Source organism: Bison bison, unplaced genomic scaffold (assembly GCF_000754665.1).
Source record: "Bison bison bison isolate TAMUID 2011002044 unplaced genomic scaffold, Bison_UMD1.0 scf7180017864472, whole genome shotgun sequence".
NCBI lineage: Eukaryota > Metazoa > Chordata > Mammalia > Artiodactyla > Bovidae > Bison > Bison bison.
In genome coordinates, this window is record NW_011495033.1 from 12,852,198 (window position 1) to 12,872,146 (window position 19,949).

Consider the following 19,949-nt stretch of genomic DNA (forward strand, 5'->3'; position numbering starts at 1 on the left):
CCTAAAAAACCAACCTCCCCGCCAGCCACAGTTGTGGCAACAGGTATCTCAAAATAAGGATGCTTCGCCCACACTGAACAAAGAGGAAACGAACCGACCTGGCTCCAGCCGCCGTCCCCTCCCGCCCGGAGGGAACGCGGGGTCCAGGGCTAAAAACAGACCTCTGCTCTAAGCGCAGGTTCCCCACTCCCCAGGTTTTCTTCCTCATATTCCTTCCTCCCTCAGCAACCTGGGACCCCCGAGACCCTGCTGATCCAGTCAACACCGAAGGGCCGGCAAAACGGGTGGACGATAGCAGAGGGGACCCTCCTCCTGGCCGACGTCGCGCCCTTCCCCCGAGACAGACTTGCCCGCCCTAAGGAAAACCCAAACAACGCAGAATGGGCTCCGATTTCACCGGAGAAAAGGAAGCCGAAACCGACGAGCAAACACAACGGAGCCCTGGCAGAGAAGAAAGGTTCTAGGCTCTCTTCCTCCCGGAGCTGCGACTCCCGGGCCGGTAGAGCGCTCGCGACCGCTTCACCTTTTCTCCACTCCAGCTCTCAGCAGCCCTCTCCACAACACCCGGACGAATTCCCGCCTCCCGCCCCTCAACTCCCCAGCACCCAATCGCCGGGCGAGCTCAGACAACCAATCACTCGCCAAGACCGAAACCAAGCAACCAATCGTGGATCGAGGTCAGGGGGCGCGCACTCTGGCACCCAATGAAAGCCTCCGCAGTAAGAACGGACTCAAGGTCCTCGGCGGCACCGGAAGGGAAACGCCAGAAACGTGAAGCACTACGGGGAATCCCAAGGAGTTAGGGGAAAGTACTCCGTCTGCTCCGTTGTACTTTTTTGAAACCGGCGACTTAACCTGTGCTTCAGTTGGAAACTCTACGTCTCGTATTTAAAGTCCGTAGACCAAAGGAGAGGAAACACTGTTAAGCCCTTGCTCTTTAAGCGTTCATCCGGGCCCTCCCAGTTCAAATTTCCGAACTTTCCGGAAGCCAGAGTAAATACCCAGGCGGGAATTGGCAGACGGCTGAGCCAAATTAGGCGAGAAGGTTGGATGACAGCTGGCTACAAAACCTCCTGATAATCAAGGCTTTCCCGGGTCCACATTCAACCAGAGATACGCTCTCGAGGTCTCCAGTACCTCCTTTAAGGCTTAATCAGCCTCCTATCCCTCCTAAGACCAATTAGTTGCTAAGAAAGCATACTCCTCAAAGGTAGCGAGAGTTAAAACACCATCTCGCCAAATTTTTTAACTCTAGCATAAACTTGGCTTAAAATACTAGTGTTTCAAAAAGCAAAACCAGAGACAGTTTTTCACATCCCATGGAACCAGTTTGGGAGAGAGGTTTGCTGCAGGCAAGCATGTATGCATGCATGCTAAGACGCTTCAGTTGTGCCGACTCTTTGCAACCCCATGGACTGTAGCCCGCCAGGCTCCTCTGTCCATGGGACTCCCCAGGCAAGAGTATTTGGCAGGCGGGAGCAGTGAAAGGCGAGTTGATTCGTTTGCCTCCCTTTGTTTTACTACATCTTCCCAAAATGACAAAACTTAGTCAATAAGACTAAATTCTACCCTTTGCAAATTCAGGCTCAGAACTTTATCCTAAAAAAGTTATCTAGGACTTCCGTGGTGGTCCAGTGGTTAAGAATCTGCCTGTTAGAGAAATTTTAAAAAACTTTTGACAAAGCACTGCCAATGCAGGAGAGATGGATTGGATCCCTGGTCGGGGGAACTCTGATCCCACATACATGGGAGGAACTAACTAAGCGGGCAAGCCACAGTAACTGAGCCCTGGCTTCAACTAAGACCTGAGATAGCCAAAAAAAAAAAAAAAAATTTAAAGTAATCTAAAAGAAAAGTAATAACACCTCAATTGATAATAGTGCCTATTCTAATACTGAAAAATAACCATATTCTAATACTTAAAAAAAAAAAAAATCGGAGAAGGCAATGGCACTCCACTCCAGTACTCTTGCCTGGAAAATCCCCTGGATGGAGCCTGGTAGGCTGCAGTCCATGGGGTCGCTAAGAGTCAGACATGACTGAGCGACTTCACTTTCACTTTTCACTTTGATGCATTGGAGAAGGAAATGGCAACCCACTCCAGTGTTCTTGCCTGGAGAATCCCAGGGACAGGGGAGCCTGGTGGGCTGCCGTCTATGGGGTCACACAGAGTAGGACACGACTGAAGTGACTTAGCAGCAGCAATACTTAAAAATAACCATATACGTCCCAGTCTAGTACTAATGTGCTAAGTCACTTCAGTCGTGTCCGACTCTCCGTAACCCCATGGACTGTAGTCCCCAGGCTTCTCTGTCCGTGGGATTTTCCAGGCATGAATACTAGAGTGGGTTGCCATTTCCTCCTCAGGGGAATCTTCCCAACCCAGAGATAGAACCTGTATCTCTTACATCTCCTGCACTGGCAAGCAAGTTCTTTACCATTAGCGCCACCTGGGAAGTCACAGTACTAAAAGGGAGATGGTTATATCAATTCAATCATTATGGAGTCAATAAAATAATTATAAAAACCAAACAACTTGCAAAAAGTTTCCATATAAAGCTAAATGAAAAAAGACAAATAAATGCTAAACTGGGTATTATGAGTTCCACTATTTGAAAATACATGTGCATAAGTAAAGATGAAGGAAAAGTACCGCAAAAATGTCATTTATTAAGTCAGCAGTAAGGAGGATAATTTATAAAAGTAAATTATTAAATACCTTCAAATTATTAGTCTGCTTTTACAAAATTTTTAAAATATTAAAATCTTTAAGTACTGATAATTACTCCAGAGTAATTAGTATGATTTTCCTCTCATAAGTCCCTAAGGCTCTCAACTGACTCTCACCTTGTACTGCCTTTTGATGTATGCAGCATAACAGAACGGGGTACACAGGCTCTGGAACCACAGAGTCCTGGATTCCAGTCCCTTGAACGGTTCCTTTCAGGTTAATAGCAGTGAAATAAAACACAAAAACTACAAGTTCATTTGATAAAGAATATGAATGTTTATAAACCAATATTCAAAATAGCTGCACACATCTTTTCTTCACTTGAATAAAAAAAAACCACATTGTGACAAATTTTATAACCTTAACTTAAAATACATGAATATTAACATTTACTAATATTTACATATTTTATTTACATCATCAACAAACCTGATGAAAAACAGCATATGTTATTATTTTTAACACAGCAGGTTTTGACCAGTCTTTGAAAATTGATCCAGGAATGTGCACTGCATTTAGTTAGAAAACATATTTCAACCTTTTCTGACTCCTAGAGGTTACCTACTCACACAAAATATTCCAAAACCTCAGTTTAAACAAAAGGAAACAAATAGGAGCAGTTGTATTGAATCTTAAAAGACTATAAAACTGCCTTGTTTAAAAATATGGAAGTTCTTAGTTTGTTTTTAAGTGTATGCCTTTGTTTTTTGCATCAAAATTATTTAATTGAACTTTAAGCATCTAATAAAAGTTATAAATACTCTCATCTATGATACTGTGCACTTCAAGATTCGAAACAGATACAAATTAGTTCTTATGTAATACCCTTATGAGGTAGGGCCAGTAGTAATCCCATTTTACAAAGAAGGAAAATGAAATGTGACTATTTCCTAGTGAAAAGGCTAAAATTAAATTTTTTTCTTAAAAACCACACTTTCTTATTAGCCTTCCTTATTTCTTTTATAAGGGAAGAGGTCTGTTTCAAGTGGGGTGGGAAAGAGGGGTTCATTCAGATATTTCTCAGAAAGCAAAGAGAAGTACCTTCTACACTGGATACTTCATTAAGGAAAAAAACAAGGATTATGGATTAACTGAATGCATCTACCTAATCAATGGACATTACTAACAGAGGACTGCAAAATCCTTCCACAACACAGAATTTTCCCCGTTTTAATTTTTCCTGAGGTCCAAACACGACAGATTAGTTCAAAATCTTCTCAAATTATGATGTGAATTATAGTCCTGAAATCAAACCAAGAGTTCTTTAATCCAGTGGGTATTATTGCTCTAAACTTCAATGAGATTCCAATGGATTTCCCCCTCTGACCATTATAAAAATAAACTTTAAAAAAAACTAAATGAGACCTCTTTTCAGGTTAGTCTCTACACAAAGATGTTTCTGTAAACTCTTAAGCCAGTATCTTAAAATTCCAAATTATTCAAGTATCTCTTTAAACATATGGCTTCATATATTAGTAAAAATTGAAGCAAATACGTAAAATCTTTAAATCCTCATCTGTACGTCCACGGAAGTCATTTACAAAAAGCTGTTTGCCTATTTTAAAGCCTTTCTCAATACTGTTTCTTGAGAACTGGAATTCCATCTTGCTATTACTATTCCATTCATAACTATTATTACTTGCATTGCAAGTTTTAGAGATTTCTATTGTTTAAAACTCCTAATTTTCCCTCAATTCCCCCTTCCCTTTTTCTCTCTCTCATCACTGCATCACTGTACTGTTACTAGCTGATGGTTAAATAACCACAGGCTTATTAATAAGACATTAAATTAAAGGCATGGTAGTTTTTCTTCACTTCAAAAGCTTAATACAAGACCATATTCACTTTTTCAGTAATGATTCTTAAATGCGCTGCCAACAGAAAAAGAAAAGCTCAGTTGCTACAAAAAAACATACCAGCAAAGTAGATCCAAAGAACTGCCAATCAAATACAAGCAAGCATAATTCTCAAGAGAGTTCTAAACTGTATTCATGGTGAATTTAATCATTTTAGTGATTCCAAGATGCTTCTGTTCCCATTCAGTTTAGTTGTTATAAGATGCATGTTCGTGTTGGGTATATGCAGCAAACAGCTTCATTTTTTAGTTTTAAGTTTGTTCTTTGTTAAATTCCACTAACACTCATGTTTATTATTTCAATTACTGTGCTTTCAATACAATGACAAAGCTGTACATCAGGATCCATGCTTCCAGTGTCCCTAGGTCCATTTTTATAAGATGGATCTTTACTGATACCAGACCATCCACCTGGTTTCTCCTTTATTTGTTGAAGACCTAAAAACATAAGGAAGAATAATTAAGGCAAATCTGGAAAGGATTTGGACCTTTCTGCCTGAGGTATTTAAACAACTCTTGAAAAGAAGTTACTACTTACGTGTAATAATTGGATCAATGTCTCTTGTCTGAGTGGCAACATCAGAGGCACAAACTTGCCCTATTTGGATCAGCAAAGACATAATATCTTCATACAGTGGAGGAAATGCTCGACAAAAAGAGACCAAACTTGGCAGAGTTGGCATGAAAAAAGCATATCGCTTAGCCTGTGTTAAAACTGTTGGAAAGAAATGAAACAGAATTTTCACAGATATAAATTCAACCTACATGGCCTATATTGTATACTAAGCACCATGCTCTGTGCTAAGAATACTGAGTTTTCTAAGACACAGCCAGCCCCTGCCTTCAGGGAGCTCACAATCCAGCAGTCAGCCATTATCTAACACATAAATGCTTATGTCCAAGCGCTGTTATAGGTGCGTGACATACACTGTTTCATTTAAATCTCACAATACTATAAATGAAAAAGTATCTTTATGATACTTATTTAATATACAAGAAAACTCTTAAATAAACCTTACATTAAGAAGCTATTCAACTCCAGTTAGCAGTGGGGTGGAAAGACAACTCAGGCAGTTTAAGTTCCTAACCACTGTAAATAGTATAACGTGAAGTGGATATGATGGAACGAAAAATGAATAAATTATTATCAGCACTGACAAAGTATATGAAATTGACTGAGACATAACTTTTAAAGATTGAATTATATTTCATATCTTTTAAAACAGTGTATTTTCATTCCATTTTACTTAACAACCTGGAAGATGGTTAAAATGCTGGGGTACATTTTAGAACTTAAGGAAACAACTAATATATTAATCTCTTATGTACACCTATGATTATATTTTTCTGGAACTCTAAGCATTTGCAATAAATTATAACTTGTTTTCTAATGACATAATTACATTCAGAAAGCAGACCTGATTTCCATTTACAAAATTTGTACTGCTTAGTATATTTACTGTAAATCTATATATGCTGCTGCTGCTGCTGCTGCTAAGTCGCTCCAGTCGTGTCTGACTCTGTGCGACCCCATAGACGGCAGCCCACCAGGCTCCCATCCCTGGGATTCTCCAGTCAAGAACACTGGAGTGGGTTGCCATTTCCTTCTCCAATGCATCAAAGTGAAAAGTGAAAGTGAAGTCGCTCAGTCATGTCCGACTCTAGCGACCCCATGGGCTGCAGCCCACCAGGCTCCTCTGTCCATGGGATTTTCCAGGCAAGAGTACTGGAGTGGGCTGCCATTGCCTTCTCCGAACTCTATATATAGTCATTGTCAAAAGTGAAAGATACAACTTGCCTACCTATTCATCCCCTCTATACCGTACATCACATTTGTCACAGAGAAATTTTCAAAAAGAATAACTCAAAATTATTGCATAAATTAAACTACCAGTGAAGCAGAAAATGTGGTGTAAGTAAATTCAGAAAAAATATGTACTACTTTATGTTAGAAATTTTTGTTATTGATGCCCATTAGATACACACCTGTTAGCAGAGTTCCCATGACATTGACAGCTAAGCGAGCCACAGTCAGTGACTTTGGTAATGCATACTGGATACACAAGTGAGAAAGCAACTGGATAGCAAATATCTGTAACACAAAATCCAAACATTACATGTTTCTGAAGAGGGTCTTTGCATGTCTGTGTGCATGCTAAGTTGCTTCAGTCATGTCTGACTCTTTGCAACCCTTTGGACTGCACCCTGCCAGGGCCTCTGTCCATGGGATTTTCCAGACAAGAATACTGGAGTGGGTTGCCATGCCCTTTTCTAGCGGATCTTCCCGACCCAGGGATCGAACCTGTATCTTTATGTCTCCTGCATTAGCAGGCGGTTTCTTTACCACTAGCACCACGTGGGAAGCCTAAAGAAAGTCTTTAAATATTAAAAACTTAAAATAGTTTATATAACCAGGAAGATTAAAGGAAGGTCAAAATTGTCCTAAAGTTCCAAAATGCTCATTACCTGTTTTTCAAGTTCTGGCTGTGCAATTAGCTCAGGTATGAAATCCAGACAGATATGCATAGACGGAATACCTGCGACCGTCAGAGGCAAAAGTTCACAGGGATAACCCTATCTCAACAAGAAAGGGGGGAAAAGTTAGAAATAAAATAACTATAAGTCAAATACAGATAAAAATACAAAAGGTTTCACTTCCTTGATGTAACAGTTGCTCAGGAGGCTACAATGCCCTCCATGTTTCCTGGCATTTCACCTCTCTGATGCACTAAGATAGAGATAAATTATACAAACACTTTATCAGGCTAAAACCAAATTTTTAAAAATCTTGATTTTTCTCCATATTGCAAAGAACCATGATCATTTGCATGACCTCCAGTTCTAAATGATCCTATTAATTTAGCAATTCACAACTACCCCCAAAAACAAAGTTCAACCAAAGAGCATCATTCTTTGAAACCAGACCTGAAAGTGAACAAGCTTAGCAATGTTGGGATCCGCGATGTACATTTGGTGCAACAGGCAACAGATAAGGCACTGAACTTCTCGAAGGTTACAGAGCAAATTGTCTTCTCCTTCCTCCGTTCCCTTATTTGGAGCGCTGGCAGTAATGACACTTTGAACGCTCCTCAGCAAGCTGTCTGGATTGACCCCCTTTGCCTTCTCCTCTTCAGTAGGTAAGCAGATCTCCAAGAGAATCTGGACAGCTGCACTATCCTACAAACAAGTAAAACACAGAAAACTGAAGAAGTTTCTGGAAGTTTGATTTGTTTTCACATAAACTGATGCGATAAAAACAAATAACTCTCTCTTTAAAATACAAAGAGCAAAAGTGAACAATCTACACTCCAGTGGTTCTCAGCATTTTTAGGGCCATGAACTCTTTTAAGAATCTGAAGGAGGACTTCCCTGGTGGCGCAGTGGATAAGAATCTGCCTGTAGGTGCAGGGGACATGGGTCTGAACCCTGGTCCGGGAAGATGCCACATGCATCAGAGAAACTAAGCCCCTGCACCCCAGCTACTGGCCCCGCCGTGCCCAGAGCCTGTGCTCTGCAACAAGAGAAGCCACCACAACGAATGGTAGCCCCCCATCACCACAACTAGAGAAATCTCACACATGGTAATGAAGATCCAGTGCAGCTAAAAATGAGTAAATAAATAAAATAAAATTTTAAAAAATCTGAAGGAAGCTACATGCCACCCTCTTAGCATAAATATTAACATATGGCATAATTTCAAAGTGCTCTCACACATCTCCAATAAAGATCCATGGACTGCAGTTTACTACTACAAGAGTATTCTAATTCAGTATCATCCAAAATGGACCCTAGACAAAAAGTGACTATTACCAGAATCTCTTCCTTCCTCCTAAATTCCTACTTCGCCCAGGATGTCCTGTATTCTTCTTTTGTTCCTCACCTCTGAAGATGGTGATTAATAATCAGTGTCTAAAAGCCATTCCCCTAAGCTCTTCTCCTTTTTAATTTGAAGATGGACTTTTTAAGGCTCAGGAAAGATTCTGCCTCACCATCCATACCATCTGTACAACTCACTGTTGCTCAGTCTACAAGTTTGTGTGTCATTTCATAGAAAAGGAGTTTCTTGAGGGGTAATCTGTTTAATGGCCCTACCTATAAGGGAGAGCTATAATCGAAGGAAGAAAAAGAAAATGAATACATAACATGCATCTCTGAAACACAGCCACTGCCTAGGACAGAAGAAGACAATTACTCCATCTAACTGTGTAAGGACCTGATTATAAACTCAGGTTAGCCTTACATTATAATCATTTATAAAGTATATTTTATAATCATTCTTGAGGGGGGTTGGGTTATTACTGTTCTGCATTATTTTTGTTTACACACTCTGGAACCAGCCTGCCCAAGCTCGAATCCTATTAATAGCTTCCCTACTTACTAAATACATAACCTTGAGTATGTCATTTAACCTCTTTGAATCTCATTTTCCTACTCTGCAAAAGTGGAGATAATACTCCATAACTTATAGGTTGGTTGTAAAGATTAAATGAGTTAATACACATAAAAAACTCAAAATAGTACCCACCATATAATAAGCATTATATAAATGGTAGCTATTACCATCCTCAATCCCTTCTCTGAAACTCTTGAGTGTCAGATTTATTTTAGAACTCAGATTTTTTTTTTCTGTATTGTTATATAATACCCACAGCAGAGACTAAGACAGTATACTGTAATCAAATATATTTCTGCAGCAAAACATACCCATTTTCATATTAAGTGGGATAAAGGCCATAAATAGCTTCAGATCAAGTTTTGTCACATTAATTCAGGTCAAGTTTTGTCACAAACAAGGTCCTATCAGGTCAGGTTTTTCTGCCAACTGAATTACCAGAAAAAATGCTTCAGTTTTCATAGCTTTTGTGGATTTCTGTATCACAGATAAGGGATTGTGGATCTATATTATTACTCTAATTCTCCTTATTGCCAATGAAAAATTTTTGGAAAATATTTCAAACTAAGAAAACATTTCTCTTATGAAGACCTCTAACTGCTTAACATTCAACCATCTCATATGCCCTGCAAAAATTACTACTTAAGGCTTTAATAAATTCTACTTTGTTAAAAACCTTTTCTAAGAAACATTAACTTATGTTGTCATAGTATTTACCACTGCCTGACATTTTATTACATATATATACTTCTTGTCTGTCTCTACCATTTGGTTTTATTTCCCATTATTTGATTTTAAGAAATAAAAGTCTTATATTTTATTAAAATGTAAATCTCAATGACTATTAAATATCATGAAGATTATTCCCGATTTTAAAATAATAAAGTCCATCTGACATTTAGAAGCAAAGGTAACCCCATTATAAGTTCTATAATAAAATTGATGTACAATATGTTACCACTGTATTTTCTAAATACAGGGAAGCCATTGCCCTTTTTGATTAGATTTTACTTTATTACCTGAGCAGCCAGTAATGCATTTTTCAGTTCTTCTCTGGTAACTTCTGGGCCATCGGTTTGTCCAATTAAACCTATCGTATTATTCTGAGAAGGCCTATCTTGCTCTGCTGTTTCCTTCAGATGAGCACTAAGGTAGGCTTTGGATGCCAGAAGATATCCGTTCAACATGTGCAGAGTAATATCCATCAATGGGGGGCATCTACACAAAGGAAGAAGAAAAGAAAAAATACATGAGAACAAATAAAAATTTTTAAATTAGCCAGAACATGATGAATCAGCTTATATAATCAGAAAAACCTGAACAGTACCTGAAAACCTAAAGAGCAGAAAAGTTACACTTTTCCCACTGAAATATTCATTCTCAAAATGAAAGCTTAACACATGTAATTCTCTATACTTTGTATGAATAGTATTATCTATTTCATTTCATCAGCTAAACCAAATATAATGTATGACCTAGAAAAAAAGGCATTCTTTTTTATAAAATAATGGCACTACCAATAAATCTCTTAGCTATGAGTCTGCAAGGCCACAGTCCTCAAAGGGAAACAGTCTAATGTACAAAATTTTATATTTAAAATAGATAACCAACAAGGACCTACTGTATAGCACAGGGAATGCTGCTCAATATTCTGTAATAACCTAATTGAGAAAAGAATTTGAAAAAGAATAGATACATATATAACTGAATCACTTTGCTGTACATCTGAAACTAACACAACATTGTTAATCAACTATGCTCCAACATAAAGTACAAAATTTTTACAAAGAGCGAAATACTCAATTATTGATAAGATGAAGGAGATTAGATATATAGAATATTTATTCATTCTACTACTGTTTATTCTTTGGAGCAAGACAACTCTGTATTTCAAGAACACTTCAACCACTTGACGGTATGTTATTTACTGAGCCTTAGTTTCCTCAACTAAAAAATAAATATTCATTCCTCAAAAACTGTTATAAATTAAGGTTAAATGAGATAAGAATAGATATAAGAATTACATGTAAAAAAGGAAACCAAAAGATACATCAGTAAGCACTAAAATATTAAAAAGTCAAACCCTTAGAAAAACTTGACAACGCCACTTCCCAGCCTGTCACAAACTGCGCATGTGTGCATAGAGGCAGTACAGCTCTGCTTTTAACTGTGAAACACCAGAAACAGCTTAAATGTCCATCAACATGTCAACAGTTTTTCTGAAATGTTCAAATTATCTATAATAAAAAATGCATGTATTAACCGTGAAAAAATAATGTGAACAGTTAAATAAGCCATGGCAATGTTCCCAGAATTGAAATATTTATTTTTTAAAAAGTCCTAAACTCCACCAGACATTCTGATCAGAGTTTCTGGAAGACAGGCATATATATATGGAATACTAATCTATATATGGAATACTATGCAGCAACTAAACAACGAGAAGGAGGAGCTATGTAAACTCATATGGAAAACATGTTGAAAATGGTAGGTTTAAAACATAATAATAATAATAAAGCCTACCAAAAACCATTTAATTTTTTAAAACCACCCAAAACGAAAAAGTAAATATTTCTATTTATAAATTTGCAAATGCTTGGAAAGTGAAGCTCCTAACACACCATTATGACAATAAAGTTCCTTCTGGAGATGGAATTAGGATTGGTCAAAAGGACAAAGAATAATTCTCTTCTAAAAATGTCAGCATGATAGGAGAGAACACGACTTTCCACTGTACACCTTTTCCTTCTTATTAATCTACTTGTTTGTGTACTTTTTAATATATATTGTGAAAACTTTTATGTTTACATTAAAAAAGGGAATATTTTAGTGAACCTAAGAACCCCTCAGCCAGCCAGCAACAGTTATCTACACATCACATGCCTTACTCAGACCCCCACATCCATTTTACCTACATAACCACTGGTTAGTTCAAAGAAAATCCAAAATGTCATATCTCTTTATATTGTTCATGTTTAAAAACCATCTGAATGACCACTTGGGAAAAAATTAAATTTTAAAAAAGTGAACAAAATTAAAAGGCAAAACAATAGAACAATAAAAGAAAAAACTGCATTCTATATACAAAGAGCTGATATCCATTATACATAAAGAGCTTTTTAAATAAAAAAAGGTAAGCATTCCAATAGAAAACTAGGCTAAAGTATAAAGTAATAAATATATTAAAATATCCAATCTAACGAAAATATAAATTCAAATAGGAATTGATTTTTCACTTATCAAATTGGAAAATATTACATGAAATGGTATAGGAAATTATACAATAGCAGACACCCACTATGGGAATGTAAACTGGTTCAGCCTTTCCAGATGGTGGAATAAAAACATGAATCAAAAGACTTGAAAATGAGCATGTTCCATTTTTAAGAATCAATTCTTAGGAAATAATTCACACCAATTACCACAGCACTAAAAATGATTAACAAAAAAAAATGGAAATAAAATATCCAACAATAGGGAACTGAGTAAAGAATATCTATTAAAATGAGAAAAAGTTAAACAAGTTACAAAGTGCAAGATCCAGACTACAAAAACATTTACTATGTTAATGGCAGCATAAATTAACAACTTCCTGAACAACTGGAGGTGATTTAGGTGAAAAGTTACCTAGTTAAGTGGATTTTTAACAATGGTAAATTGTCTTAGAAGTGGCTCTTCTCTAGAAGCGTTCTTTACTCTTGTTTCCTTTTTAAGTATCCATAAATAGATACTTAATATCATTTATATTGTTTATTCTTCTGACTCCTCATCCCTCTCAGACCCTGATCTTACCAAACTGTATCTGATTTATTCTGCAGATGTTGTCACTTCAAGAATGTCATCCCCAGGATTAAAGACAGATGAGTATGGCAGACTGTACCCTAGTTAGTCTTCTTTACACCAGCTTCTTTCCCTCTAAATCATCTAGCATGAACTTTCTCTTCTCAAGTTATCACCTAAATGATCTCTTTAGCCTAACACTCAAGGCCCTCAATAGTCTGACCTTAACCTAACATTCAACTCTAAAGTGTATTCTCAAAAATTCAGCCATCCACTCAAGCCTTTTTCTCGCTGGCTTTTATACTTTTGCTCACACTATTCTTTTTCCCAAGATAACTTTTTTGACCATCTACACCCCGTCGTTACAGTTTCTGTTCATCTAAACTCTATTTCTATTCTTCAAAACACAAGTCTGATCTCCTCCTAAAACTTTTAACAGCATTCATTTACTACACCATTCATATGCATGTGACCATATTATTTAACTTTTCAGGTACGGGTTTTATTTCCCCATACAGGTGACAATCACTTTAAAGGAAGACCCCTCAACTTGTATATCTTTGCTATTATTTAGCTGAGCAATTAGAAATTCAAATATTAATAATGAGGACTAAATTCCATCTCTTGAGGTGAAGTTACTCAAAGAAACTGATTAAGTTCAGCCACTGGCAAGGAATTATACACAAACGTGGAACAAATGAAGCTAACCTCACAACTGAGGATTCCAAAAAGATCACAGTTTTAATGCATGCAACAGTTCACAATGAGCCAATTTTTTTAAAGGTTTTTTCAACAATGGTAGCAGAAACAATATTTTTTTTCACTACCTTGACTCTGAAAGAATAGCCACTATTGAGGGCTGTGAAAACCAAGGATGATATTTTCTTAAAGCTAGTGTTATTAATCACATATTAAATATTAAAGTGAAGTTCATGAATATAGACAACAACAAAAAAAAGAACCAAAAGCAAAAACCTCACAGGTCATACTTCCAGGTTATCTGCAAGCACACTAAGATGTAAGTTTAAACTGAATTTCTTCAATTTTCTTTGACTCTCCAAAGCATAAACTCTACAGTAAAAATGAAACTCAACACATACCTGTATACCCTCTGATCACATCTTAGCACAATGAGAGGATCTATCATCAGGTCATTCTGAGTATACTTTTGCTGTCGTACAGACTTTATTGATGGTTGAAGTGCGTTAACTGTCATTACCCACAGCCTGATGAGAAAATAATCACATGTTCAAAAACAGCTATCATAATTGAAACCTGTAGCCATGTTAGAAAGCTACATTCAGGGAAAAAATACAGAACAGGTGTAAATGAACTTGGGAAAATTAAAACCTATTAAAAAATCTTCACAGTTCTAATAGAATAATCATTGCATATAAAATGAAAATTTGAGTTAAAATCTCAGTTATACTGTACTTGCTATATGACTGTATAAGTCATGGAGATTCCTGAACTTATTTCTCCTCTGTAAGATATGAAAATACCTATAAATGAAACTATATCCACCAAAGCACTTTGAAGCTGTAACTGGCCCCATAAATTGTCACTGTTCTATACTTATCACCAGAGAATCTCAGTGTGAGATGCCACTATGAGGTTAGACATCAATAAACCATAAAAGTGGTTACTAACCTAACTACACCATCAGAATTACTGAGAGATATGCAATATGGAGGGTATCTGATCTCTTACAGTGAAGGCCAGGAGTCCACCAGCCCTCGCACACAGAACTTGCCCACTCTTAAACATGAGTGGGTAGCCAATGATCATCAGACATCAAAGAAAGCTTCTAATTTGAAAAAGAGTAAAATATACAAACAGAAAGAGGGAATGCCAAAGAAACAGAAACGTTGGGATAAGAAGAAAAAAATTCTTAAATGTATCATTTCCTTAAAGGATGGAACATTTCATATATGAAACAAGAACAGAAAACAATTAGAGATTCTCAAATAAGAGTTCTTAGAAATTAAACTATAACAGGAATATTTTAAATTCAAAGGAAAGAGCAGAAGATAACATTCAGAAAACATCTAGAAAATTTATCAAAAGATAAATTTTAAAATAGAGCAAAAAAGAGGAGAAAAATCAGAGTAGGTCAAAGAGGTTTAAAACTCAAACTGCAAAAAATTCCAGAAAACAGAGAGAGAGAAATTATTGGGAAAAAAGAAAAAAAATATATATATATACATATATATGAAAATATCCTAGAAGTGAAAGTATTAGCATTAGTCCCCAGATATAAAAAAAAAAGGCCAACCAAGTGCCCAAGACCATGAATTTTAAAAGCTGCTGTTGCTGTTTGGCTGCTAAGTCATGTCTGATTCTTTTGCAACCTGTGACGTAAAGCCCACCAGATTCCTCTGTCCATGGGATTTACCAGGCAAGAATACTGCAGTGGGTTGTCATTTCCTTCTTCAACGGATCTTCCTGACCCAGGATTTAACCCATGTCTCCTGCATTGGCAGGTGGATTCTTTACCACTGAGCCACCAGGGGAAGCCCACAAATTAAAAAAGACCCACATCAAAAAGTATCATCATGAAACTGCAGAAACAGTGAAAAAGAACCTAAAACCTTTAAGAGAGAAAAAACAATGGTCACAAACAAAGGACTGGGAGGTGGTAAATGAAGTTACTCAATAGCAATCAGGAAAGCTCTAGTTACTTCAATAGAATAAAGCCTTCAAGTTGCAAAGAGGAAAAATAAGCTAAAATTCTACACCAAGGCTAAATATCAATCATATGTGAGAAGAAGAATAAACACCTTCTCACACATGAAAACCTCAAAGGAAAAAAAAAAAGTTTCCCAAACAACCTTTCTCAGGAAGTCACTTGAGTATGAGTTCCACTCATAAGGAACTAAACCAAGAAAGAGAAAAACATGGAATTGAACCAAACACAAAGCATTCCAGATGGCTACTGTGGATGTCTCAGATTGAAACATATGGATTGAAAGCTCTGAAAGGAAGGTTTCCAAGGAAAAATGTTACAGATATGTTATCTCATATGTTACAACTAACTGTTATGTAAATTTCTACTCAACAATATAGTCTGAAAGTGAATGAGTTATTAATACAGAAAAAAAAAAAAAAAAAACCTAAACAGACAAGAGGCAAACAACTCAAGGTCTGTATGTGGGGTGCAGAGGAAGACAGTTGTATAAGAGAGAGATTATAATCACAGGCTATCATATCCTTCAACTAAAGTACACTTATGTGCTCATAAGAAGGCATTCCTAAATTAACAATGCAAAAAAGTAGAGGAAAACAACAGAAGGGGAAAGACTAGAGGTCTCTTCAAGAAAACTGGAGATACCAAGGAAACATTTCATGTCAGGATGAACAAAAAAGGACAGAATTGGTAAGGACCTAACAGAAGCAGAAGAGATTAAGACAAGAAAACACAGAAGAACTATACAAAAAAGGTCATAATGACCCAGATAACCATGATGGTTTGGTCATTCACCTATAGCCAGACATCCTGGAGTGTGAAATAAAGTGGGCTTTAGGAAGCACTACTTATGAAAAAAGCTAGTGGAAGTGATGCAATTCCAGCTGAGCTATTTCAGATCCTAAAAGATGATGCTCTTAAAGTGCTGCACTCAATATGCCAGCAAATTTGGAAAACTCAGCAGTGGCCACAGGACTAGAAAAGTTTAGTTTTCATTCCAAATTCAGAGAAGGGCAATGCCAAAGAATGTTCATACTATCACACAATTGCACTCATTCTGCATGCTACAAAGCTTATGCTCAATCCCCCAAGCTAGGCGTCAGCAGTACATGAACCAAGAACATCCAGATGTACAAGCTGGATACAGAAAAGGCAAATGAACCAAAGATCAAATTGCCAACATCCACTGGATCATAGAAAAAGCAAAAGAATTCCAGAAAAACATCTACTTCTGCTTCACTGACAAAGCTTTAGGATAGACTTTGACTGTGTGGATCACACAAACTGTGGGAAATTCTTCAAGAGATGGGAATACCGGATCACTTTATCTGTCTTCAGAGAAACTTGTATGTGGGTCAAAAGTAACAGTTAGAACCTTACATGGAACAACTGACTGGTTCAAAACTGGGGAAGGAGTCCATCAAGGCTGTATATTGTCACCCTGCTTATTTAACTTATATGCAGAGTACATCATGAGAAATGCTAAGTTGGATGACTCACAAGCTGGAATCAAGATGCTGGGAGAAATATCAACAACATCAGATATGTAGATAACATCACCCTTATGGCAGAAAGCAAAGAAGAATTAAAGAGCCTCTTGAAAGTGAAAGAAGAGTGAAAAAACTGGCTTAAAAACTCAATATTCAAAAAAATGAAGATCATGGCATCCAGTACCATCACTTCATGGCAAATAGAAAGGGAAAAGTGGAAGCAGTGACAGATTTTATATTCTTGGGCTCCAAAATCACTGCAGATGGTGACTGCAGCCATGAAATTAAAAGACTCTTGTTCCTTGGAAGAAAACCTATGACAAATCTAGACAGCAAATTAAAAGGCAAAGACATCACTTTGCTGACAAAGGTCTGTATGGTCAAAGCTATGGTTTTTCCAGTACTCACGCACGGATGTGAGAGTTAGACTATAGAAAACTGAGTGCCAAAGAATCGATGATTTGGAACTGTGGTGCTGGAAAAGATTCTTGAGAGTCCCTTGGACTGCAAGGAGATCCAACCAGACCATCCTAAAGGAGATCAGTCCTGAAAATTTATTGGAAGGACTGATGCTGAAGCTGAAGCTCCAATACTTGGCAAAGCTGGGAAGACCCTGACCTTTTCATCATAGGGGTCTGGAATGTAAAAGTAGAAAGTCAAGAGATACCTGGAATAACAGGCAAGTTCGGCCTTGGAGTACAAAATGAAGCAGGCAAAGGCCAACAGAGTTTTGCCAAGAGAACACACTGCTCATAGCAAATACCCTCTTTCAACAACACAAGAGACAATATCACCAGATGGTCAATACCGAAATCAGATTGATTATATTCTTTGCAGCTGAAAATGAAGAAGCTCTATATAGTCAGCAAAAACAAGACTGCGAACTGACTGTGGCTCAGATCATGAACTCCTTATTGCAAAATTCAGACTTAAACTGAAGAAAGCACAGAAAACCATTAGACCATTCAGGTATGACCTAAATCAAATCCCTTACAATTATTCAGAGGAAGTGACAAATATATTTAAGGGATTATATCTAATAGAGGGCCAGAAGAACCATGGACGGAGGTTCTTACCATTGTACAGGAGGTGGTAAGCAAAACTATCCCCAAGAGAAAGAAATGCAAAAAGGCACAATGGTTGTCTGAGGAGGCCTTACAAAGAGCTGAGAAAAGAAGAGAAGCGAAAGGCAAAGGAGAAAAAGAAACATATATCCATCTGAACGCAGAGTTCCAAAGAACAGGAAGGACAGATAAGAAAGTCTTCTTAAGTGATCAATGCAAACAAATAGAGAAAAACTATAGAATGGGAAAGACTAGAGATCTCTTCAAGAAATTAGAGATACCAAGGGAACATTTCATGCAAAGATGGGCACCTAAAGGACAGAAATGGTAGGGACCTAACAGAAGCAGAAGATATTAAGAAGAGATGGCAAGAATACACAGAAGAAATACACAAAAGAGATCTTCGTGACCCGATAACCACGATGGCATGATCACCCACCTAGAGCCAGACATCCTGGAGTGCAAAGTCAAGTGGGCCTTAGGAAGCATCACTACGAACAAAGCTAGTGGAGGTGATGGAATTCCAGCTGAACTATTTCAAATCCTAAAAGATGATGCTGCACTCAATATGTCAGCAAATTTGGAAAACTCAGCTGTGGCCATAAGACTGGAAAAGGTCAGTTTTCATTCCAATCTCAAAGAAAGGTAATGGCAAAGAATGTTCAAACTGCCACACAATTGCACTCATCCCACACGCTAGTAAAGTAATGCTCAAAATTCTCCTCAACAGTACATGAACCAAGAACTTTCAGATGTTCAAGCTGGATTTAGAAAAGGCAGAGGAACCAGAGATCAAATTGCCAGAATCCACTGGATCACAGAAAAAGCAAGAGAATTCCAGAAAAACATCTACTTCTGCCTCATTGACTATGCTAAAGCCTTTGACTGTGTGGAACACAACAAACTGTGGGAAATTCTTCAAGAGATGGGAATACCAGACCACCTGACCTGCCTCTTGATAAATCTGTATGCAGGTCAAGAAGCAACAGTTAGAACTGGACATGGAACAACAGACTAGTTCCAAATCGGGAAAGGAGTATGTCAAGGCTGTATACTGTCACCCTGCTTATTTAACTTATATGCAGAATACATCATGTGAAACGCTGGACTGGATGAAGCATAAGCTGGAATCAAGATTGCTGGGAGAAATATCAGTAACCTCAGATATGCAGATGACATCACCCTTATGGCAGAAATTGATGAAGAGCTAAAGAGCCTCTTGAGGAAAGTGAAAGAAGTAAGAGAAAAAGTTGGCTTAAAGCTCAACATTCAGAAAACTAAGATCACGACATCTGGTCCCATCACTTCATGGCAAATAGATGAGGAAACAATGAAAATAGTGAGAGACTTTATTTCTTGGGCTCCAAAATCACTGCAGATGGTGACTGCAGCCATGAAATTAAAAGACGCTTGCTCCTTGGAAGAAAAGCTATGACCAACCTAGACAGCAAATTAAAAAGCAGAGACATTGCTTTGCTGACAAAGGTAAGTATAGTCAAAGCTATGGTTTTTCCAATAGTCAGGTATGGATGTGAGAGTTGGACCATAAAGAAAGTTGAGCACTGAAGAATTGATGTTTCTGAACTGTGGTGTTGGAGAAGACTCTTGAGAATCCCTTGGACAGCAAGGAGATCAAACCAGTTAATGCTAAAGAAAATCAGTCCTGAAAATTCATTGGAAGGACTGATGCTAAAGCTGAAACTCCAATACTTTGGCTACCTGATGCAAAGAACTGACTCATTGGAAAAGACCCTGATGCTGGAAAAGATTAAAGGCAGGAAGAGAAGGGGATGACAGAGGATGAGATGGTTGGATGGCATCACCAACTCGATTGGACATTAGTTCGAGTAAACTCCAGGTTTAGTGATGGACAGGGAGGCCTGGCATGCCGTGGTCCATGGGGTTGCAAAGAGTTGGACATGACTGAGCAACTAAACTGAACTGATGCTG

The 19,949-nt window shown here is 37.6% G+C and overlaps 2 protein-coding genes across 4 annotated transcripts in view; both read right to left on the reverse strand.

Moving 5' to 3' along the window:
* BRIP1 (BRCA1 interacting protein C-terminal helicase 1) overlaps positions 1-570 on the reverse strand; it is a 179,296-nt gene extending 178,726 nt beyond the window's left edge. Inside the window, 1 exon segment of the mRNA XM_010861591.1 lies at positions 524-570. The gene's annotated coding sequence lies outside the window, so the exon portion shown is untranslated.
* A 2,086-nt stretch (positions 571-2,656) lies between these two features.
* The window catches only part of INTS2 (integrator complex subunit 2), a 56,912-nt gene continuing 39,619 nt past the window's right edge, over positions 2,657-19,949 (reverse strand). For all 3 annotated transcript variants that reach the window (XM_010861592.1, XM_010861594.1, XM_010861593.1), the window contains exons 19-25: positions 13,860-13,985; positions 9,999-10,197; positions 7,512-7,763; positions 7,053-7,160; positions 6,573-6,678; positions 5,125-5,301; positions 2,657-5,024 (exon numbers count right to left, since the gene is read on the reverse strand). In XM_010861592.1, coding sequence (XP_010859894.1) covers positions 4,855-5,024; positions 5,125-5,301; positions 6,573-6,678; positions 7,053-7,160; positions 7,512-7,763; positions 9,999-10,197; positions 13,860-13,985 — 1,138 coding nt within the window. In that variant the 3' untranslated portion in view covers positions 2,657-4,854. The remainder of the gene's footprint in view (positions 5,025-5,124; positions 5,302-6,572; positions 6,679-7,052; positions 7,161-7,511; positions 7,764-9,998; positions 10,198-13,859; positions 13,986-19,949) is intronic.